This window comes from Oryctolagus cuniculus, chromosome 15, assembly GCF_964237555.1.
Source record: "Oryctolagus cuniculus chromosome 15, mOryCun1.1, whole genome shotgun sequence".
Taxonomy (NCBI): domain Eukaryota; kingdom Metazoa; phylum Chordata; class Mammalia; order Lagomorpha; family Leporidae; genus Oryctolagus; species Oryctolagus cuniculus.
Window position 1 is genome coordinate 62,713,920 of NC_091446.1, and position 25,895 is coordinate 62,739,814.

The following is a 25,895-nucleotide window of genomic DNA, read 5'->3' on the forward strand; positions in this document are numbered from 1 at the left end:
ACCCTAGTCAAAGAGCTGCTCGTTTTCCACTGGCCTCTTTTCCATTTGCTTAGCTCCTCTCTGACTACATCTAATTTAATGGTAAGACTTTGACTTTAGTTATTACATTACATATTTTCTTTTGTTTTATATTTTTTGATTATCTGATGCAATTATCCCTTTTTATTAAATATTTTTTAAAGGTTTATTTATTTATTTGAAAAGCAGAGTTACAGAGAGAGAAGGAGATATGGAGAAAAAGATGAATCTTCCATCCACTGGTTCACTTCCCGAATGGCTGCAAAACCAGAGCTGGGCCAGACCGAAGCCAAGGGCCAGGAGCTTGGACTTGGGCAGCCGCTGCTGCTGCTATCCCAGGCCCTTAGCAGGGAGCTGGATCGGAAGTGAAGCAGCTGGGAGCCGGGACTTGAACCAGCGCCCACATGGGATGCTGCTGTTGCCGGTGGTGGCTTAACCTGCTCCACCGCAACACCGGCCCCGTCACCTATTTTTTTTTTTTAATATGTATTTCCAAAATGTGTCTGTCGGGAAGGTTGCCAGCTCACCTTGGCTCGGGTGCTTTTAGAGCTGCTTCCTTCTGGAGGGGCGGCCTCTGGAAGCCTCGCTTCTCCTGTAGGCCGGCGGAGGACCGTGGAGCAGCCAGCACGCAAAACTCTTGCGTGCGCGCGGCCAGAAGCCCTGGTGACTTTGTAGCAGCCCGGGTGCTTCACATCCATGCAGCAGGACCTGGGGCTCCGCACCAGGCGCTTCCCCTGTGTTTCCTCTCCCCTCTTCGGAGGGGGACAGGGAGATTCTCTGTGAGAGGCATGCTTGTGTGGATAGCTAGGTCGTCACCCCCCGAAAGCCAGCTCTTTTCTTGAAGAAGTCGCTGTGAATTTGTAAGGCCCTATTTTCCAGCTGCAGCGTCCAATCACCTGTGGGCCCCTTTTGTTGTCCGTGTCTCCTCTGCTGTCTTCCTAGCATGGCCGGTCACGTTTCCCGGTGGTGTCAGCGTGCGCGGTGGGATGTGGGGGCTCCGGGACGAGCCGCTCCCTTGCAACCCTGTGGCAGGCGGCAGGGCAGCGGGTCGCTTTACCCCAGCCAGGGCCTGGGCTCCCTCTGGGCTGGGCTGACGCCTTCCTACCATGCTGCCTGCTTCTGCCACCGCCGTACTCCTGCAGCTCCGCCACCCCACCCCGGGGTCGGTGTCTGGGGCCTGGGCCTCCCTGGTTGTGTGCCACCCAAGAGCCCCTCGGCCACTCGCTGCCATTCACTGCACCCTCCCCCCCCCCAAACCTGTCTTCCAGGCTGGAGCCTCGGCACGGGTCCTGAGGGTCACGGTCACTTCACTGCCCCAGGCCGGGCTGCTCTTTGGGATCTGGGATCCTCAGGCCCTGGCTGCCTCCTTAGCCCTAGACTCAATCTTTAATCTCCCCAGGTGGCTGAGATGGCCCACGTTTTTTGTTGCCTCTGTCCCCGCCCCTTGCCAATGCCCTGAGTGGAACAGAAGCTCTCAGGAGGTTGCATTCACCGTGGGAGCTTTGCCCCTTGGCTCCTGGCTTCCCTGCCGGCTCTCCTGTGGCTCCACGCAGATCTGGAAGGGTGCGTGTGTGTGTGTGTCTGTGTGTGTGCGTGTCCAGCCCTGTGAGTGTTAGACTCCCACAAGTTATTGCATCCTGGCTGGGAGCAGTGCCCAGCTGGGATATGAATCCCAGTTCACTATTTCCTGGCTGAATAACCTTGGGGTCCTGACTTCTCTCTTGGCCTCAGTCTCCTCATCTGTGGAGTGGGTATAATGTCACCACGTCCTCCTTATCAGCTGGTGACGAGAACTCATCAGCGCGCTGCTTGCCACACAGATGATGCACTCAGCAAAGGCCCTCGTGGTGGAAACTGACCTTGTGCTTGCTGGTAAGGGAGACTCTGGACCCCTGGTCTGACTTCGAGGAGACTGAGTCAGTGCTACTCCGTGGCCCCAGCGTAGCATCAGCTGCCTTGTCCCTCCCTTCCTGCAGCCGTCTGTAGTCCCCTCCTGCTGTCACCCCCCTCGCTTCTCCCTGCGATGCCAGGATGGACAAGGCTTTCTCCTCCCAAGCCGGGCTGCCCACACAGCCTCTCTGGGGAACCAAGTGACCATGAGGGGGAACCAAGAGGCACCCGCTCAGCTACTGCCCTGCCCTTGCCAGTGGAGGCTGGTTTCCCCCATGGAAAGTCCCTCGCCCGCAGGAGGCCATCGGAGGAGCACTGGCATGCAGAAAGCATTTGTCTCGTGCGCTTCCAGACGTGCAGGAAGAGTGAGTGTGTGCGGCGAGCAGCCCTGGCCACCACCGGGATTGTGCAGTCGACATTCTGGCATTCGGTCACATTTCCTTTCCCATCGTCTGCCCCCGCCCCTTCCCTGTCTGCCCATCAAACCCTCGTTCTTGGGTGCATTGGTTTACGGCGCCTCTAGACGCTTCAGCGTGGGTGTGGTTAAGCGGCCACCTCGCCTCACTTAGAAATGGAGAATGGGGACTACAGACTCAAGCCGGCCCCGGGAACAGCTCTTTAAGGGCGGGCGGCCCCCAAAGGGACAGAGGGGGTGCTCCCCGAGGGTCTCCTGTGCAGTGCTGGGTCTCAGGCCCTCCGGCGGCCGCCTGCAGGGAAGGGGTCCCCCGGCTTCTGCAGGCCCGTTGCTCAGGCAGTCTGCCGAGCTCCAGAGGACAGAGCTGAGTGTGCGACTCGAGACCAGAAGTCCACGCAGGGAACGGGGGCTCCTGGAGGGAGGTGGGGGTCTCTTAGGAGAAGGCATCTGTCTCCCTCCCACCCTCCCCCCCTTCCTTCCTGGTTGTTAACATACAAATTATTGGTTTTTCTCTTTATTCCCACATTTATTCTTGGGAACATAATTTGTGGGAAATTACAAAGACCCCCGATGGAATCCGCACGTCCTCTTTCCCCCAGCCCTCTTGCCCTGCCACCCAGGTCTCCCTCCCACAGGGGTCTGTTTCTGGCTTCTTTCCAGTAGTCCCAGCACACACATGACGATGGTGGTGATGGTGGGAATGGCGAGGATGATGGTGGTGATGATGGTGGCCATGGTGACGATGGTGATGGAGGTGAGGATGATGGTGATGATGATGGAGGTGATGGTGATGGTGGTGATGATGATGCTGATGGTGATGGTGACAACGATGGTGGTGGTGATGGTGGGAATGACGAGAATGATGGTGGTGATGGTGATGATGGTGGAAATGATGGTGACCATGGTGATGAAGATGGAGATGAGGATGATGGTGATGAGGATGGTGGTGAGGGTGGTGATGATGGGGGTGATGATGGTGGCCATGGTGATGATGGTGATGGAGGTGATGGTGATGGAGGTGATGGTGATAATGGAGGTGACGGTGATGATGGAGGTGATGTGGTGATGATACGGTGATGGTGGCGATGATGACACTGCTAATAACACTTAGCCAGCGAGAGCTTGCTCACTGTGAAGTCCTAGCCCATGTGTTTCACATGCACCACCACATTTGACCCTGCAGTGCCCCTTGGGCAGGCACCATGACCGGGGGAAGCTGAGGCGCAGAGCAAGGCTGCTCTCGGGCCCACGCCGCTAGGGAAGCAGCTGGGATGAGTGCCCAGCAGGTCTGGCTGTTCTTGTGGGGCCTTGCTCTCCTCCTCCCAGCATCTCTGGGCACCGCTCTGTCTGGAAGGTCCCCCCAGTGCAGCAGGAGGCTGAGGAGGTGCTGAGCTCTGTCCCTGGAGGAAAAGCAGACCACCTCCCGAGGCCTCCCTGCCTGTGGGGCCCGCCAGTCCTCAGGGGTCCCTTTAATCCCTGAGCAGGGGCCCGCCCAGCACTGTAGGAGGAAGGAGGCGGCGACAGGCACAGAGCAGGCAGTGGGCTTTGCTGGGTCGCACAGCAAGGCTGCATCCAGCCAGCAATGCCCCTTCCTGCTCCCCGCCCAGTCCTCCGCTGTCTCCGGACATCGGCCCGGCCTGGGGGGAGCTGTGTGCCAGGGAAGTGGGCGGGGCCCAAGTGGGAAGGAGCGGAGTAAAATTCCTCACTGGGAACAAATCTCATTTTCAAGAAAGTCTTGACAAAATGAGGCATTAAATTACAATATTTCGGAGAGCGTCGTAATTCTATTGCCGACAGCCCTTCATCATGGCATCTGAAAGCTGGGGAAATACAGAACTCATTAGATTAAAATAAACCACCCACTGCTCCAAGCCAGGCTTATTTATCAATATCAATTTACTTACGATTTCTCTGGCCTGCAATTTGTTATTTTTAAGAATTATGATTTGTGTATTGCTCATACAGATGTGAAGGTTTTTTTTTCCCTTAAATTGAGTATTTTTAAAAAGATACCCTTGTCCTTAGTAAAGGTTAGAAAGCCTTCTGGGGAGCGGGAGAGAGCAGGGGGTGAGGAAATGGAGGCAAAGCGGCCGGGGCGGAGGACAGTGAGACGGGTGGGGGGCAGGTGGGGGCAGATGGGGCAGAGCGAGCCGCGAGTCATGGGAGGTTTTTGGTCTTCAAGAAGAGGCCTCTGGGGCTGGCATGGTGCAGCGAGTACAGCCACCACCTGAGATGCCGGCATCCCATATGGGCACAGGTTCGAGTCCCGGCTGCTCCACTTCTGATCCAGCTTCCTGCTGATGGCTTGGGAAAGCAGCAGAAGATGATTCCTGCACCAAAATGAGAGACCCAGATGAAGCTCCTGGCTCCTGACTTCAGCCTGGCCCAGCCCTGGTCTTTGCACCCATCTGGGGAATGAGCCAGAGGATGGAAGATCTCTCTCTCTCCCTCCCCCTCTCTCCCGCCTTGTCTGTCTCTCTCTAACTCTGTCTTCCAAAATACAGGAGTGTGTGTGTGTGTATATTATATATTTGGCCTTGAATTCATTAAGAGGAAGAACAGTCTAGTCACCCAAGCTTTCCACAAGGTAGACCACATCCTGAATAGGTAGTGAGCTTGCTGTCAGCAGGGTGTGCAAGTCAAGGCTGAAGTCTATGGAAGGAGAACAGCCAGGTGCAGCACCAGCTGCAGTTCCCTGCGTCCGTTGCTCAGTGGTTGCTTGACTCAGACCTGGGCAGTATGGGCTGGCAGTGGGCAGAGCAGAAGACCCTGGGTTGGATGTCAGTGACCTCCCATTGTGAACTTGTTGGCTCCAGCACTCCTGGTTCTGAGCAAGTCCGTGCCGTATGTTGCCACAGCAAGAGCTCTCCCCCTGGGTTCGAATCCTGCTGCCGCCAGTTGTTGCTGTGACAACTCTGTCAATCACAGGCTCCCCTGAGCCTCAGTTTCTGCATCTGCAGAATGGGTCAGTGAGGCCCCCTACACAGGGTCTCCATGGGCTTATCTGCCTTCGTGACACAAGACCCCCATTTCACAGATGGGAAAGTGGAGGCTGAGAGAGGGGAAGGGTTAGCATGCTTGTCTGCCTCCCCGCAGCCCTGGGCCCCTATCCTGACTCCATTTCCCGGGCGGCTCCCCTGGCTGTGTGCGTGGACGGGGCAGAGCAGAGGGAAGATTGCCGAGGTCCTGGGAGAACTTACGTGTTCTCTCTAGGAGCAGGGGTGTGCCGGGTCGCCCGTCCCACTCGCTCCTTTCCGCTTGCTCTCCTGGAACATTGCCGCCAGCGCTGAGCCCCTTCCCAGAAAGGCGGCCCCGCGTCAGGCTCTGGGTGAATAAGCAGGACCCTGACTCTCCGGCCCCAGGAGGCTGAAAGTCCCTTGAAGAAGACGGCTGTGCGCTCACTCCCACACACATGCACACACACACACTGCGCAGGGGCTCAGGCAGGACAGTCTGGGTGTCAGGAGCCCAGCAGGGTAGAGGGAATCATGCCACCACCTCGTTGGTGGAATCAGGGCAGACTTTCTGGAGGAAGTGACGGCCAAGTCCTGTCAAGGGTGGAGAAGGGACTTGCTGTGGATTTTGTGCACCTGCAGAACTGGGGCTTGGTGATACCTCAGTGACTGGCTGTGCATTTCCGCCAAGGCTGGGTTCAAAATCACACCCTGTCCCAATCCTTTTACTTTGTAAAATTTTTATTATTGTATGTATTTGGAAGGCAGAGGGACAGAGAGAAAGCTTCCATCTGCTGGTGCACTTCCCAAATGCCTACAACAGCTGGAGCTGGGCCAGGCCGAAGCTAGGAGCAGGGGACCCGATCTGGGTCTCTCGTGTGGGTGGCAGGGACCCAAGTACTTAAGCCATCACCCGCTGCCTCCCAGGTGTGCGTTAGCAGGAAGCTGGAACCGGGAGCAGAGCTGGACTTGAACCCAGGCCTTCTGATACAGCAAGCAAGTGTCTTAACCACTAGGCTAAACAGCCACGTGTAAACCCCAGCATTTCTAGTTCTATCAGTCATACGGGGATGCGGCCCCTGCGAGATCTTGGGGCCTGCCTCGTCCCCTCCCTGAGATTCAGTTTTAGCATCTGAAAAATGGGCAGCATTCCTGCCTCCAAGTGGCCAGGGAGGCAGCTGGCACTCCGCCGGCAGGCCGGGGTGGGGGGGCCCTTGGTCTGCCATCTTGGAGGGGAGCAGGCTCGGGGAGAGTGTGGCAAGGATGGCATTGGGTGTGATGGCGCTGTCTGCAGAGCTGGGCAGGAGCTATGGGGGCTGGAGGTGGGGCAAGGCAGGGGGCACCTGCACGGACTGGGCGTGCCTGTGTGCCATGCCCCCTTTCAGGCTCAGCCCACAAGTCAACCCCCATAGGTGTTCTTGTCTCAGCTCAGAGAGCAAACCAAGGCCACTCAGGGATTTGAACCTACATCGCTTGCTCCCACTCTGATGGCACCCGTAGGGGAATCGTCCCTTTCTTGCCCCATCCACCACAGAAAGAGACCTGGGGGCATCCGGGTCTTCACTGACCTCTGAGTCAGGGCCCACACTCCTTCCTTCTCAGCCCCTACCCGGCACCCCCGTCCTGCTGCGAGCTGGGATGTTAATAGGCGCACAAACCATGCATGCAGAGTCTCACCCAACTATGTGGGGAGGAAGCAGCTGTCACAGGCAATCTGGAAAAGATTTATCACTTAGCTCACAGGGAAACACCCCACTTACTGTTAGAACCCTGCTCTGTCTCCTCCGCCTCCTTGGGGTGGGGCACAGCCTGCCAGCAGGAGACCACGCCCCCGGTTACCTGGCCGACAGCACCTGCTCTGGTGGCTGGTGGGCCTTGTGTCCACATCGCCACCTCAGGCTGTTTCGGCTGGAAGGGACTTCATTCACTCCTTTGTTTATTCAGGCAAGCATGCACTTATTAACTGCTTACTGTATACCTACTGCACACCCAGCTGCGGCTGGTTCTGAGGAGCATGTAGCTGGTCCACGAAACTGTCATACAAACTAGAGCTCACCCTTAATGCCAAATGCATTAAGGCACCTGGGTCACATATTTGGGACCCAAGCCCCAGGATGGAGGAACTGTGTCTGCTGGGCACCGACTCCCCACGGCCAGGTTGGGGACAGGGCCCGAGCCGCGTGCAGAGCTGTGATGTCCTGAGTTGTATGTCGCAGACGACTCAGGTCTGGAAGTCACCCAGCTGAGTCCCGGCACCTGAGTGAGGGCTCCGATTTGTGCCCCAGAACCAGAAGGAGGGGTGCATGCTGCAGAGAGTCATAGGAGGGGCCCTGGAGGGGGTGAGGGCGGAGAGTGGAAGGGAGGATGGATGGAGACAGAGAGAGACAGGGCGACAGGGACTGAATGGTTTCTCCCAGGTCACCAGATTGCCGTGTGGGAGTGAGGAGCCAGGAGGGGCCGTTGCCTGGGGCCCGCCATGCCCAGCTGCCCTGGCTGGGGCCTTACAGCTCTCGCGTGGGGAGTCTCCAGTGACCTGGCACTGGCCTGGTCCTCGTGTTGCCTTCACCCCTGCAGCCCCTGGGGTCCTGTGTTGGGGGAGGCGCCGTTCAGATGGGAGGCCCTGACTGCCGCCAACATCCTAGCTGACCCTGAGCGGCACACACACGCCCTCTCACTGCTCAGTTTGTCCACCTGTGGCCTGCATCTAATGTCCACATGTCTGGGTTTGTGGTCACATTTACCGAGAGCCTCTGCTGGGCTCAAGTGCCCAGAGAGATGGTCTCCTGGCAGCTGCCTGGAGTTGGGGACCGTAACCCAGGACACGGGATGGAAACTGTGGGTCCCCAGGACTCCCTTGGGGCAGATTTTGGGGGATGAGAGGAGGGAGGGCAGAGGAGAGAAGGACACAAACTCCTCCAGGGCTCATTCTTGGGGAGGGCATGAATTAGTTGGTGGGGGTTGAACAGGTGGCCGCTAGGAGTGGTGTTGGCCCATGGTTATCTAGACTGATTGCACAATCTCTCTCTTTTTTTTTTTTAATTAAAGATTTATTTATTTACTTGAAAGGCAGAGTTACAGAGAGGCAGAGGCAGAGAGAGAGAAAGGTCTTCCATCTGCTGGTTCACTCCCCTAATGGCTACAACAGCTGGATCTGGGCTCATCCAAAGCCAGGAGCCAGGAGCTTCTGGGTTCCCCATGTGGGTGCAGGGGACCAAGGACTTGGGCCATCTTCTGCTTTCCCAGGCCATAGCAGAGATCTAGATCAGAAGTGGAGCAGCTGGGACTGGAACTGACACCCATATGGGATGCTGACACTGTAGGTGGTGGCTTTTACCCAATGTGCCACAGCACCGGCCCAGCACAGTCAGTCTTGAGCACATGGTCTTGACTTGGGGCCAGCGTGGGGTCAGCATGTGCGAGGCTCACAAGGGCAGGGCTGGGCTTACTTGAAGTACCAAGTCCACCTGTCACTCTCAGAGTGTTTAGGGCTTTTTGAGGACCACCCAGCAGGTGCACAGGGGACAAGCCTAGGACTAGGATCTCCAATTCCATCCCTGGCTCTCGGACTGAAGATCTGAAGACAGGGCAAGCAGCCCCTCGGGCCTCACTTTTCTTGTCCATTTTGAGTTCATGTCTTATATACGGAGTGAGGTAGGGGTCCCATTTCACTCTTTTGCCAGTGGCCGTCCAGTACCATTTGTTGAAAAGACCGCCTCTTTCTCCCCGCTAGTTGAATGCTCTTCACACCCTCATTGAACTGCTTGACCGTAGACACTCAGAACCCCCAAGTCATAATTAGTGCACTTGCAAATGGGATATTTGTTACTTTATTTAAATGCTACTAATAAAGTTCAAGTAGATAGCTTAAAAAAACACAGAAAAGCACGAAGTATAAAAATCACCATTGTGCTACTGAAAGATACAATGAAGACACCTAAAGACACAAACGTGAATTCTGTTTTCCCAAGGGACACATATGTGTATGATTTGCAGAGACTCCCAGCCTGAGTTTTCCTGTGTGACGATTTGCCATGAACGCTTTTCCTTGTCAACAAACGTTCTCTGGGAACATGGTTTGTCATGGCTGCTAGCTTGTCACCACGTGGGTGCACATGCTGTCCTCATGTCCACTTCGGCCGCTGAGTATGGAGTCGTCTGGGTTTGCTGGTCCACACAGCACCGTGCTGCGTGTCTGCCCCTTCCTGGTGGGGAGATTCCTGTTGGAGGAATCTGAATCCAAGGATGTGGCTGTCTCTCTGGCTGTGGTTTTCCTGGACTAAGCAGCCTTGCAGAAATTGCAGCCAGTTCACAGTAGAGGTTTTCTGGAAGAAATTGCTCTTGGATAGGTGGAGGCATCTGTGACGTGCAGTGTTCCCTCCTGCTGGTGCGTCCCATCCTTCCAAAGGTGGGCACAGGGCAGGAGAGAGATGGCAGTGTGCGTGATCAGGAGGAGCCCACCCTGCCAGCCCCTCCCCGCCAGCCTCCTCCTCCTTGGCCGGCCCCTGGCTGGGGGTCTGGGACCCTCCGCCTCCCTGTGACCAAACCGAAGGTGAGGGGAGACAGATGGCCAGCGAGAAGGTTGATGGCGCCCGCTGAGGGCGCCGAAAGCCGTGGGAGCCAGCGCAGGGTGCGGAGAGAACAAACAGGGCAGGGGGGAGCTGGCTGGGGAGGGTCTCGCTGAGAAGTGGACAGTGTGGCTGAGATAGAACGGAGCAGGGTCGAGGAGGAGCCCCAGGGAACAGCTGGGCTGGCTGGCAGCTGGCGCACCTGTGAGTGCATTCCCACAGGGCTGGCCCCTGCTGTGACGCTGCGTCCTGTGGGACAGGGGAACAGTGTTGGCCGTGGTAACCCGAGATGCGCCGGAGCCTTTATTTTCTATTCTGCATCGTGGCAGAGCACACACAGCACAGGGTTGACCTTCCGACTCCTGCAAGCGGTCAGCTCCGCAGCACTAGGGCAGTCGTCTTGTGTGACCCCCAGCCCCTGCCTTCTCTGTAGTTCTTTTCATCCTGTGAAACGGAAACTGTGTCTGGTAAACATAGCTCCCTCACCCTGCCCTCCCCCCGGCAGCCACTGTTTCGCTCTCTGCCTGCAGAGTTGACTATTCCAAGCCCCTCAGCTAAGTGCAGTCATATGCTATTTGCCCTGTAGTGTCTGCCTTATTTCACTTATGCATAATGTGTTCAAAGGGCATGCATGTGGTAGCATGTGTAGAAGTTCCTACTGTTAAACGTTAAACTTTTTTTTAAAAAGATTTATTTATTTACTTGAAAGGCAGAGTAAGAGAGGCAGAAGGAGAGAGAGAGAGGTCTTCCATCTGCTGGTTCACTCCCCAGATGGCTGCAACGGCTGGAGCTGAGCTGATCTGAAGCCAGGAACCAGGAGCTTCTTCTAGGTCTCCCAAGCACATGCAGGGGCCCAAGCACTTGGGCCATCTTCTACTGCTTTCCTAGGCCATAGCAGAGAGCTGGATTGGAAGTGGAGCAGCCAGGACTCAAAGTGGTGCCCACATGGAATGCTGGCACTGGAGACAGTGGTTTTACCCTCTACGCCACAGCGCTGGCCCCACTGTTAAACTTTTTTTTTTTTTTTAATTCAGGAGCCAGAGCTGTGGTGCAGTAGGTTATGCCTCCTCCTGGCATCCCATAAGGGTGCCAGTCATAGTCCTGGCTGCTCCTCTTCCAATCCAGCTCTCTGCTATGGCCTGGGAAAGCAGTACAAGATGACCCAAGCATTTGGGCCCCTGCACCCACGTGGGAGACCTGGAAGAAGCTCCTGGCTCTGGATCGGCGCAGCTCCGGTTGTTGCAGCCTTTTGGGGAGTGAACCAGCAGATGGAAGATTCTATCTCTGTCTCTACCTCTCACTGTCTGTAACTCTGCCTGTCAAATAAATAAATAAAAAAGAATCTTTAAAAAAAATTCTGAGAGGGGCCGGCACCGTGGCTCACTTGGTTAATCCTCCGCCTGTGGCGCCAACATCCCATATGGGCGTGGTTGCTCCTCTTCCAGTCCAGCTCTCTGCTGTGGCCCGGGAAGGCAGTGGAGGATGGCCCAAGTGCTTGGGTGCCTGCATCTGCGTGGGAGACCATGAAGAAGCACCCAGCTCCTGGCTTCGGATCGGCATAGCTCTGGCCATGGCAGCCATTTGGGGGGTGAACCAACAGAAGGAAGACCTTTCTCTCTCTCTCACTGTCTATCTCTGTCAAATAAAAAAAAAATTCTGAGAAAGAGAGCTGTCCAATCCATAGTTCACTTCTCAAATGTTCCCCAAATGTTTGCAACAGCTGGAGCAGGGCCACGGCCAAAGCCGGGAGCTGGAAACTCAATCCAGGGTCCCACGTGGAGGGCAGGAACCTGCTTCTCAGGGCTTGCTGTCACGTCCTGCGCCTCCGCTGCAGTGTGTGCGTCTGTTCCATCGTCCGCCGGTGAGCGTTAGGGCCTTGACCCCGGGCCTGTTACGAGAGCCATCGCTGCAGACCTCAGTGTGCAGGGACTCAGGCTGTGGTTTCGGTCCCTTTGTGTATGCTCCAGAGGGGAACTCCTGGACTGCGTGGCGATTCCATGACAGTGAGGAGCTGTCGCAGTGATGTCTACAGTGACCGTGCCGGTTGGCGCAGTGACCAGCACCCACAGGTGTTTGCGTCTCTCCACACCCTCACCCACACTTGTTTCCTGTGTGTGCCTCATCCCAGCTTTCCCCGCGGCTGCCAAGTAGGAGCTGGTGGTGGTTTTTATTGGCGTCTCCCTGGAGGTAGTGAGGTGGAGCCTCATCTGGTGTGTTGATTGGCTGTGTGTGCCCCCGCCTGGGGGTGATGCTTGGACTGTGCAGCCCCCAGCCCCATCCTCCTCCGTGATTTGGATGTGTTTGGTTGTTGCTGAGCGGTTAGGAGTTCCTTATGTATTTGGATATTGATCCTCTATCAGCTCTGTGATTTGCCGATATTCTCTGTTGACAGTGGCCATTGAAGCACAGAAGGTTTTCATTTTGGTGAAGTCTAATTTATGTCATTTTTGTCTTTTCTTGCCTCTGCTCTGGGTGTTGTATCAGGAAGTCCTTGCCTAATCCAGTGTCTTGACGTTTCCTTTATGTTTCGATGCGGTTGGTAATCTATGAGTGTGTACACACACACACACACATGCACCCCAAGTTCACGGTGCTGGCACTGGTCAGCCACTGCCTTGACAAAGCTGCAGAGAGACCAGTGCAGGAGCATGGCAGTCTCGCATGGCCTGGGGGTCGCAGGGTGAGCAGCAAGCTAGGCCACGTGCAGGTTCCTTCCGCTCATGCTGCTCACTCTTCCGGGCCGGGGAGCTGCCTGGGGCATGTCCTTCTCTGCTCGAGTGGCAGGAGCCCAGTGCATGTGGGGCTCGGCAAAGCATCTGTGGGCCGGAGCACCTCCCAGGGCCGAGTGCAGTGTGAAGAGGTCGCAGCACCGCGCTCGGTGAAGTCCAACCACGGTGTGTGTGTGTGGGGAGGGTGGGGGCAACAATCTCACCCCCCACAGGGATGGCCAAGGCTGAGGCTGAGCCTGCGAGGCCTGGGGCTCCCAGGACTGCTGTGGCTGAGCCGAGGGCTAAGGAGGAAAATGACATTTACTGGGAGTGTGGCAGAAATTCGTTACTGACTTCACCCAGAGAGGGTACGAGGACTGCCTGGATGGATGGAGGTGGATTTGCTGAGACAAGAAAGGCAGGGACTGGAGAGGCCCATCCCCCTCTCCACCCCCCACCCCCACCCCCACCCCCACCCCGCACCTGCTCAGGGCAGACGCGTGCCAGTGGGCAAATGGCAGCAGGCCTGCCACGGATTCTGCTTCCGACAGCAGAGGTTCCTCTGGCCGGGGAGGGGGGCACAACAGGCGTGTGTGATCGTCCCTGCAGCTGGGCTGATGCCTCCGAACGTGTGCTGAGGACAGCGCTCGCCGAACATCTACTTCCCAGCAGGGGTCAGGTTGGCTTCCTGGAGGAGGTGGTCTCTGGGGGCATGGGACCTGCCGGTTGGGGCCAGGTGGTGCTGCAGGCAGAGGGGGCAGCCCAGCCCAGGTGCAGAGAGGGGCACAGGACGGGGCAGGAGTGGGAGCTGGTTAAAGCAACGTCCCAGGCCTGGGCCAGCAGCCATCAGTGGCTGCCCTGCTGCTGAGTCGGGGGTGGGGAAGTTGACCCTGGTCAACTCCTACTCTTGCCCTCCTGCCCTAATGGACTGGGGCTCTGGGGATCGGGAGTCTCAGCTATCTTGGCGGAACACAAAAAAGAACAAGGGAAGCCGGTGCTGCGGCTCACTAGGCTAATCCTCCGCCTTGCAGCGCTGGCACACCGGGTTCTAGTCCCGGTCGGGGCACCGGATTCTGTCCCGGTTGCCCCTCTTCCAGGCCAGCTCTCTGCTGTGGCCAGGGAGTACAGTGGAGGATGGCCCAAGTGCTTGGGCCCTGCACCCCATGGGAGACCAGGGGTACCTGGCTCCTGGCTTCGGATCAGCGCGGTGCGCCGGCCGCAGCATGCCGGCCGCGGCGGCCATTGGAGGGTGAACCAATGGTAAAAGGAAGACCTTTCTCTCTGTCTCTCTCTCTCACTGTCCACTCTGCTTGTTAAAAAAAAAGAACAAGGGTGTGGTGATGGTGGAGGCGCGGGGAGGCCAGCCCTGTGCTGACTGCTGGGGGTTAGTGCTTGGGGTCCCTCTCTGGAAGGCATTTTGTCCACAGCTTTCCTACTTCCCACATCTGCCACTGATGGATTCAAGTGCATGGAGATGCGGGGACAAGGGCACTCGTGTGGCCTCCAATGTCAGAGCAAAGGGTTATAAATGGCCTAGGTGGCCACCAGCAGAGGACGGGCTAACCTGTGATGCTCCCGGCATAGCAGTGAAGCCGACACGGAGCAGTCTCCGGTACCCCGGCCTGTGGAAAGCTAGGACTGGGCAACGTGAGTGGAGCTGCTTTGTTAACATTTTTTCCAATTATTCACTGAGAAATAAAGAGGGAGAAAGACAGCTTCTATCCGCTGGTCCCCACCGCATGCCCTCCGTGGGAGCTGGGGACTGAGTCCAGGCGCCCCACAGAGGGCCTCTCTTTCCATCCCCGCTGCTTGTTGACTGGAGCCTGGGCTGCTGTCTCGCAAGGCCTGCACTGGCAGGAGGCTGGACTCGGGGCCCGGAGCCGGTTAAGGAGGGCGGCCACCCAATGTGGGGTGTGGGCGCTCTGAGAGCTTGTTGGAGGGAGGGAGGCGCCCGTGTCCAGATCCCTCTGTGACCGTGCAGTCTTGCTGGGATGACGCGGCTGAAAAAGGTGTCCGCCCTGTGTCCAGTTTTCTGAGAGACAGTGAGCGAGCCAGCTGCCCCTCTGCTGGCTCCCACAAGGACTAGGGCTGGAACTGGGCTAGCCTGAAGCCAGGGATCGAGAACCCAGGCCAGGTCTCCCACGTGGGTAGCAGGGACCCAGTACTGGAAGCTGGAGTGAGCAGTGACTCTGCTGGAGGTGGGACGTGGCCGTGCGGTGGCGTGGGAGCCGCTGCCCCAGACACCTGCCCCTGTGTAGGTATTTACCCGGCTACACGCTGCTCCCAAGGAGAGTGAAGGAAAAATGGATCTCTCGCTGGAACGTTCTTTCTTTCTTTCATTTTAAAGATTTTGTTATTTATTTGAAAGGCAGAGTTAGAGGAGAAGAGACACAGAGATCTTCTATCTGGTTTACTCCTCAAATGGCTGCAACGGCCAGGCCAAAACCAGGAGCTTCTTCTGGGTCTCCCACGTGGGTGCAGGGGCCCAAGCACTCAGGCCATCTTCCATGGCTTTCCCAGGCCATAGCAGAGAGCTGGATCGGCAATGGTTGCCGGCACTGCAGATGGCAGCTTAACCCGCTGCGCCGCAGGCCGGCCTCCTGGAAGATTTTTTTAAAGTGTCCTCCCATGGCACCCCCTCCCCACAGTGTCTCTGGTTGTGCCCCCCCCCCACCCCAGTCCCAGGCATCCCTTGATGGGAATTGTCCAGGACAGAGAGGGCCCCTGCTGTCCCTCACAGCAGCCCCTGTAGCCCGTGGCCTGGGCAGTGCTGTCACCAGCAGCCCACAGAGGTGCCCATGAGCTCCCGATGGCGTCGTCCACGGGCGCCCTGGCTCACGCACGAGCCTCCCTGTGTGTACTGGTGGTGAATAATCCCCAAATTGCATTTGACTTCTGCAGTGTCTTTCTGCATTTCTATTCAAAGCTGAGTGCATCTGATTTTATAGGAATTCCTAACAGTTCAGACTCAATCGTGGCACCCTGCTGTGAAAATCTCTCACTCCCGAGGAACAGAAACGATGCTTAGATGTCCCTCCTGCCCTTCGTGCTGGGCCTGGGAGTGGCTTCTTGCCAGGCGGTGCGGTGCGTTCTGCCCATGCACCTCCCGGCCTGGCTGCAGAGAGGGGCGGAGGCGCGCGCTGAGGGGCCTGCCGGGGACTTAGGCCCAGAGCAGGCCCTTTTCCCAGGAGAGGGGGTGTGCTCTGTGCCAGAGGCCACAGGCAGGGAATACGGCTTTCCAGTCTTTGTCCAAGAAACCAGGCTGTGATGGGGTTTGCCTTAGGTATTTGAGGAGGCATTGGTGGGAGCAGGAGACTGCTGGGGACCTTGGAAGGAACTGCAGCCTGTGCAAGGCAGAGAGGATGGGAGGGAGGGCCTGGCACGATTGGGCCAGGAGCCACAGCTGGGTGGGGCAGCTTGGGGGCGCACCTGCAGGGGCCAGTGTGTGTGTGCGCATGTGTGTGCACGCACCTGCATACACTCGGGCACCTGTCTTTCCTGCATACTGTTAGCAGGGCACAGGAGAGCCCTCAGTCCAGGGCCACACTTCAGACTGGGGCTGGATTTGAGCCCAATCTGCCTCTCAGGGATGCAGCAGTGGGGGCGTGGGGAAGTCCTCCTGATGACGGGGTCGTTGGTCCCCCGGTGCTGCAGCTGGGGAGAGGCGGGGGCCTCTGAGCTGGCGCCTGCTGCCTGGGACACAGGGAGCCCTGGGGCCGGGGGAGTGTCCAGGTAGCTGCTGGGGCCTGGGCTCCAGCTGCAAGAACCTCCCTGGGAGTTCAGCCCTGGACTGTGGGCCTCAGGGAGGCCCAGAAGCGAGTGGGAAAGAATCTTCTGATCCGAGTGGTCCATCCTCTCCCAGGTGTGGCTGCAGGTCGCTAGAGTGGACATAAGCTAGGCCACTGATTATAAAAGCAGGCGGTATTTATTATAGACAATATGGAAAAGCGGAAAGTAGGTAAAAGAAGAGAAAATCACCCAAGACCTCACCACTCACACCAACAGTGTATGGCACTCCACACCTGTTCACAGGTGTCCACACATAGGCACTCACATCTACACAAGTTCACACGTGTCCACTCATCCACACATGTCCACGCACACACATCTACACAAATTCACAGGTGTCCACCCACTCACACATGTCCGTACATGGTCACAGACATCCACACACATTCACACATGTCCACACATATCCATGCACATTTTACATGTTCATACACACTCACACATATCCACACACAATCCTTGATCTGCTTCCCAGGGAGGTCTGACAACCGAGCCAGTCCCCTGTGGGTGCCTGGGCTGCTCAGGGTCGCACCTCTCTGTGGACGCCTCTGTGGCTTCCCGTCCACATCCAGCCAAGCTGATCTCCCCCGCGGAGGTCCTGGACGTGGGACTGCCCGGCAGGCTGGCCTCTCTGAGTAGATGCAGGGTCTTGCCCAAGCCCCCCTTCACCCAGGTGCTCCCTTGGAGCACGTGTCTCAGCTCAGCAAGGGCTGAGGCTGAGGCTGGGAGTGACCGTGATGGCCATCAGTATGGGGCTCAAGTCCAGCCTTGCCTGCTTCGTAGCTGTGTGATCTTGGGCAAGTTATTCCACTTCTCTGAGCCCCAGCACACAGAGTGCATTGCACACCCAGCACCGGCCTACTGCATGTGCTCAGGAAGTGAGAGTTGTGGCTCTTTCACATCTTTGCCGTTCCTGGGAGCCTGGGGTTTCTCTCTCCCAGTGGCCCTGGGCAATGAGGGTCTGTGTTACCCGTGTGGCTCCTAGCACCTGTGAATGCCCATTCTCATGGCCCTGGGGCACCCACAGCGCCTGGCACAGGCTTTGGCATGAGGGAAGCTGTTGGGTACGGGCGGCCGGAGGGGCTGTCTGTGGCTCTCTTTGGCAGTGGATCTGTGCGAGAGGTTCCTGGAAGGCTTCCTGCAAGAAGGGCTCCGAGCCAGGCCCCTGAACGGCGGGGGTGACCAGCTGTGGCCTTTGCTCTGTAGCAATGCGTCAGGTCTCTGCACGCATCCCGGGCCCAGGCAGGAAGTCCAGCAGGAAGGGCGTGTCTGGGAGTGAGAGGTGAGGGTGGGTGGGAGCTCAGGCCCCATCCAGCGAGTGCTGCAGACTCACAGGGTGGAGGAAGCCACGAGGCTGTGCTGGGGGGGAGCGTGGGAGAGTGAGGAGGAAACAGCCGTGGCGCAGGGCAGAGCAAGGTCAGGCTCTCCCAGGGGACCCAGGCCATCCCAGTAAGCAAATGGAGGTCAGGGCCCACGGGCCTCTTCCCTCTGCCCATGGCCTCTGCTCTCGCAGGGCCTTGCTTTCCTCCCTACAGCCAAAGAGGCCTCAGAAAGAACACGAGCTGGGGCCCGAGGGGAGCCCAGCAGCAGGAGGGGGTGGGCCAGGCCTCCCGCTTGCTGCACTCTTGGGAGCCTGAGCCCTGTGTCTGTCCCAAGGCGAGGATGCAGCCAGGGGGAACAGGGGGCTCAGCTCGTCCCCGCTCCTTGAGGTGGCCCTGTCTCACCGAGTCAGGGTTCTGTTTGGCCGCCCTTGAGTGACAGAAGGGGACACTGAGGCAGTGAGCCCGCCCCTGAAGGGGAAAGGAGGCGAACAGGCAGGCATGCAGGGAGAGAGGCAGGGGCCCGAGTCAGCGCCATGGGCACAGGAGGAGCCTGGGTGCCCGGGTGTTGGGTGCAGGTGCCCTTGCTCAGTGGGCGTGGCCCCAGGCTTAGGTGTGGCATGTGCCGTGCTGAGGGAGGGTCTCTGCCTGCACTTGCAGGCACAAGGAAGCAGCAGCAGCAGCATGGTGTGATAGAAAGAGCATGCGGCTCAGTCAGCAGGCTTGGGTCCAAGCTCTGAGCCTCAGTGCCTTCATCCGTAAAATGGGGACAAGAACACCTGCTTCCCAGAGACACCGTGGGAAACTGAGTGCAAACAACACTTTGTAAGCCCTTTGCCTGGGGGGGTGTCACCTGGGGGGCTCCTTCCTTCCCCGGCAAGCTTCCTGCCCCACCTGGCGCTAGGGTGTGCTCACCCTGGCTGTAATGTTCTTAGCAGATGCTTAATGTGTGTAACACCGGGCTGCGAGAGGCAGGGAGCTGGTGGCCGCCCTTCCTGACACGCTCACTCCCTGGGAGATGTCACGTTGTCACGTTGTCCCTGTGCAGCTCTGTGCCTGGGCCTCTCCACATGTGAACCAGGGCTGATGTGGGCGACGCTGGCTGGCTCCTGCATGGACTGGCTGGCCCGAGGTCACAGATGGAAAGAGGCCGGGACGGTGAGAGGGAGGCATCTTGCTCCATCTCACTGGTACCTAGGGAGACTCAAATTGAAACAGCGCTGCTAGGCCGATTGCCACGCGTCGGAGTGGCAGCCATTTCAAAGAGGGATCGCTTCCAGGCGGCCGCACGCGCCGGAGGGCCTGGGAGCTGCCCCAGCCTTCTCCAGCTCACAGCGGTGTCGCATCAGGGTCTCCCTGCACGCTCTGTGTTGTGTTTCCCTGACCCGGCGATCCCAGGACTGGAGAACGCAGATGTAGAGCGAAGTCCCAACACCGTAGTGTGCAGAGGTTTTAAGCGGCAGATAGGGTAACGAGGCAGAGAGGCCGCCCCTGAGGGGGAAGATGTCCAGAGGCAGAGGCCCAGCAGCGACCTGCCTCGGGCAGCAGGGACCCGGAAGCGTCAGGAGAGGGTGGCGGCCTCGACATGAACCATCCCTACTCTGAACTGTCATTAGCTCTTAATGAGAAGGCGGTGGGGCGCACATTGTGGCCAGCCGGTTAGCCATGTGTTGGGACGTCCACAATCCGTAAGGGAGTGTCTGGGTTTGAGATGCAGACCCTGGGAGGCAGCAGTGGTTACTCAAGTGGGTGGGACCCCGCCAGCCACGTGGGAACTCTGGATTGAGTTCCTGGTTCTTGGGATCAGCCCCAGCCAGGGCCTACTGTGTGCACTTGGGGAGGGGACCAGCGGATGGGAGCTCTGTCTGTCTCTCTGCCTCGCCAATCAATCAATCAATGTAAACTGACAAGAGCAGGGGTCCTAAGCCAGGCTGGCCGGGAGGCTTGTGCGGGGGCTGCCACACAGGAGGAAAGCAGGCTGCTGGGATGGCGAGGGGGCCCCTGTGTCCGAGCGGAGCCGCCGGGAGTGACAGGGACGTGGATGCCAGGCGGCAGGCAGAGGCCAGACCTCTCTGTGTTGGCGGCCGCCCGGCGCATGCTTGGCACACAAAGTGTTACTTCCTGACCGCATTATTTGCCAACATTTAAGAATTCAATTTATCGAAACAGCCAAACAGCCAGCCTCTGTTCATTGAGAGAAGTGAGAAACTCCCTTTTGACTGAAACACAGCAACAGCTGCCAGTTTTGGACAGAGCGTGGCCTCCACGTGGCCATTGTCCGCCTGCCTGCCCAGTGTCGCCCAGGGTTCAGTTCCCTGCCCGTACCCCTGGGAGAAGCTTTAGCGTTTGGATGCTGGGGGGGGGGGGCTGGTGCAGGGCTGGGGGCCGTGTGTCCTTGCTTATTTGGACACCTCAGAATCTGGGAGCCGTCGGTACCTGTCTCACGCTGTGGTCAGGATATTTTAAATACCCCATGAGAACGAAAACAAGTGAGCACCTTGGATGTGGGGTCATCTGGGTCAGAAGCGACCCTGGCGGGGTCCCCTGCTTGTCCACTCAGGGTGGGATGGAGAGAGAGTGTCCAGGTGTGGAGTTACAGGTGGGACCTCAATCCCAGTGCTTTCTCCAGCTCCCCGACCCTGGCCAGGCAGACAGGAAGTCTCCTCTGCGAGTCCTTGTCCCTGGTGCCTGCCCCCGCCCTCTGTTGTCCTGTGGTCCAGATGTCGGCACCCCCACTCCCTGGTGGGCACCTCTGAGGGCTCCAGACCCTCTCCGGTGGACAGGTGAGCGCACGGGCAAGGTGGGGGCACCCGAGCCGCTGCCCTGCCCTTGCCCTAACGCGCCTGACAGTTCTTGGGAGGTGGGCTCCCTGCTGGTGAGCCCAGGTCCCCACTGTTCCAGCTGGGCTCTAGAGCGGCAAGGAGGAGGCAGGGCCCCGCCCCTGTCCCACCTCTTAGAGAGGGGCCCTGGCCCTGCTGTGCCTCCGCCACTGGGGCCCGGAGAGCTGTGGAGCTTAGCTCTGAACGCCCCCAGTCCGGCTTCTGCCTCCCACAGACTTGCCGTGGGGCCCCGGGCCGGTCACCTCCCCTCTCGGAGCCTATTTGCACGTCATGACCTGCTGCCTCTTTGCCTATCCGAGGTTATGGGGTAATCGGGTGGATACATTGTAAAAAATAGAAAAGATACGCTCTCTGGCTGGGTGGGCTTCCTGGCCAACAACCTCTCTTTAACCCTGACCCTAGCTAACCAGGCTGTGTGGTGCATGTGGGATGCAGTCCTGGCGGCTGGGGACTGTCCCCACAGCCACGGAGCCCAGACTGGGTCTCAAATGCACCCTCCGTGCCTGCCCCAGGTCTTGCCCGGAGTCCCCCGCCGGGCACTCGGCCCAGCCCACTTACCCGGAGGCCAGCGAGGGTAACACCTGGTGGGGCCAACCTCACTCCTTCCCGTTCCTGCCCACCCCTTGCAGTGGATTCTTCTACAGAGAGTGGGAGGGGCCGGAGGGGCTGGCAAGCCCCTCCCCCACCACAGTAGGAGGCTTCTCACTCTCTTCTCCTTCTTTGTGTCCCCAGGAGCCATGAGGGGCCACGTCCCCAGCGTCTTCCATATGCTCTGGCTTTTGGTGCTGCTCCCTGGATGCTGGGGTAAGTCTCCCTCCCAATCCCCCAGGCTGACTGGTGTTCAGGTGCTGGGGGTGTGCACGCTGGGGCTCCACCTGAAGCCAGAGAAGCAGCCGGCCCAAGCAGGGGTCTCAGGTCCTCCGTGGGGACCTCTCTGAGACTGCCCCCCGGCCCCTGTGTGCAGGCACCTGCAGGCAGCGCTGGCCTCTGGGTTTGCCAGGCAGTGGGAGGTGCCTCAGCCTCCCCAGGGACTCTGGGACCTTGGGCACCTGTGCCCTTTCCTGCTCTGTTCCCCTTGCTCTCTGCACCTGTTACCAAGATGCACGTGCGTGGACAGCAGCTGCCTGCCGCCGGGATCCAGGGTGTCTCCCCTCGCGCTCCCCGGGCGACAGATGCTTTGGGCGTTTGTCATGGGTGCTGGAGAGGAGCTGAGAGCTAGGTTTCCGGGGCCACAGCCCTGCCAGCCGAGGGCTCCCCCTAGCAAGTGTCTTCCCTCTCTGCCTCAATTCCTTTGTCTCTAGGTAGAAATGAGATGGGATTCACCTGCCCCAGTTGCCAAGTGGGGCCCTGGGGAATAGCGCCCAGTGCACACTAGGTCCCTCAGTGCGTGTTTCTGCTGTGAGCTCTTTGCTAACAGCCGTCTGCCTCTCAGGGGAGCAGAACAGGGCACAAAGAACAGAGAAGCTGAGCAAGTTGCCCGAGGCTGCCCAGCAATGCTGTGGCACCCCCTGTGGGTTAGCATGCCTTCCTGTCTGTCATTGCTGGCAACAGCCCCCATTCCCTGTCCCCATCCCAAGTGGCCGGTCTTGCTCCTTGCCCGTGGTGGGCGGTGGCTCCTTGGGGACTGAAGGGTGAGTGGTCTCCTGTGCCGTCTCCCTCTGGACCTTCGCCCTGGCCCCCTAGTCCTCCACCTGTGCCCTAGGCCAGAGCACAGAGCTGCTGCCCTTTCTTTCCCTGGTCCCTTCTACGGCAGGGGGACACTGTGTTCTCCATGGCACACACCGGGTGGGAGCCACTGTGCCTTCAGCTCCTGCCCCCACGCCCCCATTGCTGCTCTGCAGCCTGGGGAGAGAGGCCTGGGCCCGGAGTCGGGCTGCCACGTCTGGATCTGGGCCCTGCCACCTGCTGGGGTCCTTCACACCCTGAGAGGACCCCCCCAGCGGGTAGAGCCGTGTGGTTGGTGCTCCGGTGCCTGGTCACTCCTGCATCGGCGCCCCAGATCTTGGCCCCTATTCCCACCTCGCCGATGGCCAGTGTGGCCTCCCCTCCCCTCCCCTGGCCTCGTCTCTCCTCAGGCCTGCACAGGACTCTCCGTATTTAAAGCTGGCTGGCTCCCTGCGCTGTGGCTGGCCCTGAGCGCAGCACACAGACTCCATGCTTTGCAAATGGTGTTGAGGACAGGAAGGGCCCTGTCTGCCCCGCTCGCTGCCCTGGCCCAGACCCCCGGGCCCCCTGCCTCCTCGGGGAGCTCGGGTCCTGCTGGGCTTGTGGCCTGAGCCCGGCTGCCTGTGCCGAGTGTCGGCAGGTCCTGGGAAACACAGCCGACAAAGGAGCAGCGCTCCTGCAGGGGATGCGGCTTTGTTTCCCTGCTGGCTCCCCCCAACCCCGGCAGCTCTCCCCACCCCGGCAGCTCCCGCCTGCTGCTGAGCCCGAGCCCACCGCCTCTGCTCCCCTGCACCCAGGGCCTGAGGCCCCCAGCGGGGGTCAAAAGCCTTCCCCTCTAGGGCTTTGAAGGAGGCTTCTTTATTCATACCAGGGTCAAGAATAGCTTCCATTTATCGAGTGCTTGCTGTGTTCCGGAGGCACGGTGCTAAGCGCTTTATGTATGTAATCTCCTTTAATCCTTGGGCTGCCCAGGAAGTAAGTGCTACTTTTGTTGTCAGTTTACACTTGAGTAAACTGAGGCATGGGAAATCGCGTGGCTAGAAGGTAGCACCAGGAGGCTTCACAAAAGAAGTGGCCCTGGACCACCAGCCCCTCCGAGGCAATTGTGCTTCTGGATTGAGAAGATGGCGATGTGAGCCCACATGCAAGTGCGTGTTTGAGGTGGTCAGGGAGGGCTTCCTGGAAGAAGGCACGTTTAAAACGAGATCTGAAGGATGAATAGGAGTTCAGTGCATGAAGGCAGAGGAACTGGCAGTCCCGGCTAGGAAACAAGAGAGGAGCCAGAAATGGCGTCAGCCCAGCTGCTTGAACAAGCTGGCTGGGCGGGGAGGAAAGGTGCCGGGGTCTCCTCATCCTTCCCTGTCCCCCCAGCAGGCATCTTGGGAGGGAAGACGAGGTGTTCCACTCTGGTTCCAGCTTCTCTGGAACTTGGCACTAACTCTGAGGGAGCCGCAGAAGGCAGAAACTGGGGGCGGGGAGGGGGGGAGGCTACCCTCTGCCTGGGTCCTGGGCACCTGCAGGTCCCTCCAGGAGCCCCCGACACAGCTCAGCGGCCAGTGAGCCAGCTGCCCCCTGGAAGTGCCCTCGCGTGCCTGCTGGGGACAGCTGAGGCTAACCCCTTAGCCGGGGGCTCCTCTTAGGTGCCAAGTCCCCTGGCCGCTGCGGGCATCAGTGCTGGCCCCCATCTGGAAGCCACGGGAGTGGTATGCAGCTCTCCACCCAGGCGCTGAGACCCGGGCTGCTGTGTGGCCGGCACTTCTGCCGGCTGTGGACACAAGCGAGGGGTCTTCAGAGTCCGTGGAAAACGTGCAGCGTGCAAAAATTATGCGAGGACTTCAAAATTGTTTCACACCAGAATAGCCTCATCTTGCAATCCCATTTCCCGTGACTGTTTGGGCACGGCTTTGTCTGCACGGCAGTTGCTGGCCCTCTGGCCGTCATTGTCCACAGTGCGCTGGGGCTGCGCTGGCCGTCGCCGGGCCACAGGGCTCCACTCAGGAGGCTGGCGTGGAGCATGGGCCCCGGCGGCGGCGGCGGCCTGTCAGTGTGAATATCATTCCGGTTTATTCTGCGGGATCAGCTGGTGCTTGCTTCTCGCTATACATTCCGCTGAGTGTGGGCTGTGCTGTGGCTCCAGGGTCCCCGCGGGGCCAGCATTCAGTCTGGGACCCCCCTGACCAACAGAAAGGTAGCACATGCGCGGGGCGGGAATGGAAACTGGGCAGGAGCCATGCTTGAAATGCAAAAAGAAACAGGCGAGGCTCCCTTTCATCAGCCCTTTGATTCAGTCCCAAGCACTGAAAATAGCATCATGGCGGCACCACGCAGGCAGTGCGGTCGGCCAGTGCGCTGTTGCACGCTGGTGGTTTTTTTTTTTTTTTTTTTTTTGCACAAAGTCTTCTGAATGCCCGCATGTGTGGGACGCTCAGAGTGACTCTCAGGGTGCACCAGGCCCGGAGCCGCCTCTGCCTGGGGGCCCCGCTGACCTGCAGCCCGACATTGCCATCCTGCCTCCTGCCACTACTCCCCACTTGCCTTGGGGCAGGACCAGGGGCCTGGGAAGTGGACGCTGGCCCCGCACACAGGCTCAGAGCCCGCTGCAGCCCCACTGTGTGCCGCCCTAGCAGAGAAAGCAGGGAGCTGGCGAGCCGGTGCGCGTGTGACGCCCTGTCCTCTGCCTTCCAGCCCAGGTGAACCGGCTGCCCTTCTTCATCAACCACTTCTTTGACACGTACCTGCTCATCAGCGAGGACACACCTGTCGGTGAGTGGGCGTGGGGCCGGCGGGCACACGGGGTGGCACAGGGGCAGGGGGTCGTGGAGGGGAAGTCCGTCTTCCACCCGCTACTGGACCGTCTTCCGGGGCGCTCCTTGGGCCCTGCTCGCGTGCTCCGGAGATGGGATGCTCAGCGCCCCCGGCGGTGGCCTGTTCCAGCAGAGGCGAGTGTGACATGTGGACGTCACTCGGCTTGCAGTGCACGTGCCCGTGGGCACTCGTGGACAGCTGTTGTGACGGAGCTCGTTCTGTGGCCGTGTGCACCTCTCTGATCGCTGCGTTTGCCTGCGCCGAGTATGCCTGGTTTTGTCGTCCGACCAGAAGCGTCCTGTGCCTCCCCACCCCCCTAGCTTGAGACATCCAGGCCTGCTGGGGGGGGCCTGGCTCTGACGCCTGCAGCTTCCGGGTCTGGGTGTGTTTACCCATCGCCCTAGCTCAGCTGTAGGGACCCCAAAGCTTCCCAGGAGATGGGGGCGGAGTTGCAGCTGTGTGGCTGGCAGCTGTGCAGGGAGGAAGGTGCGTGTGTCTGGGGGCACGGGGCAGACAGCAGCACCTGAAGAGGCTCCTCCCTCTCCACCCCTGCGGATGCAAACCCCTGACCCTCTCGTTATGGGGCTCCTCATGCTCGGCGGGTGAAGGGTGGGAGCTGTGTGCTGGGGGCTGCGGGCGTCTGGAGCAGTGTGGGGCATCTTCTTGAAGCCTCACTTGTAGCTGAAAATGAGACGGGACCCTGGCTCGGAGAGGGGCGTGGTCTTGAGGTCTGTGGCCATCGGGTCCGTTCAAAGGCTCTTCCTGTAAATCCACGCGGAGGTGCGCGGTGGAGTGGACACTCAGCCCTTCCCAGAACATCTCTGCGGCCTCAGGTGGGGGCCTCAGGTGGCCCAGGCCCTGCCCTGCTGTTTGTGGGGGCCCCCCTGGGGTAGGCTGTCCTGCAGGGGAGGCCGGGCGCGGCAGGTG

At 59.1% G+C, this 25,895-nt stretch overlaps 1 protein-coding gene across 3 annotated transcripts in view; it reads left to right on the top strand.

Moving 5' to 3' along the window:
- Positions 1–25,895, top strand: part of CDH23 (cadherin related 23) — a 361,784-nt gene that overhangs the window by 20,146 nt on the left and 315,743 nt on the right. For all 3 annotated transcript variants that reach the window (XR_011382433.1, XM_070057798.1, XM_051823796.2), the window contains exons 2-3: positions 21,231–21,302; positions 24,849–24,926. Coding sequence is in view for 2 of the 3 variants with exons in the window: in XM_070057798.1 (XP_069913899.1) it covers positions 21,236–21,302; positions 24,849–24,926 (145 nt within the window). In the remaining variant the exon portion in view is untranslated. The remainder of the gene's footprint in view (positions 1–21,230; positions 21,303–24,848; positions 24,927–25,895) is intronic.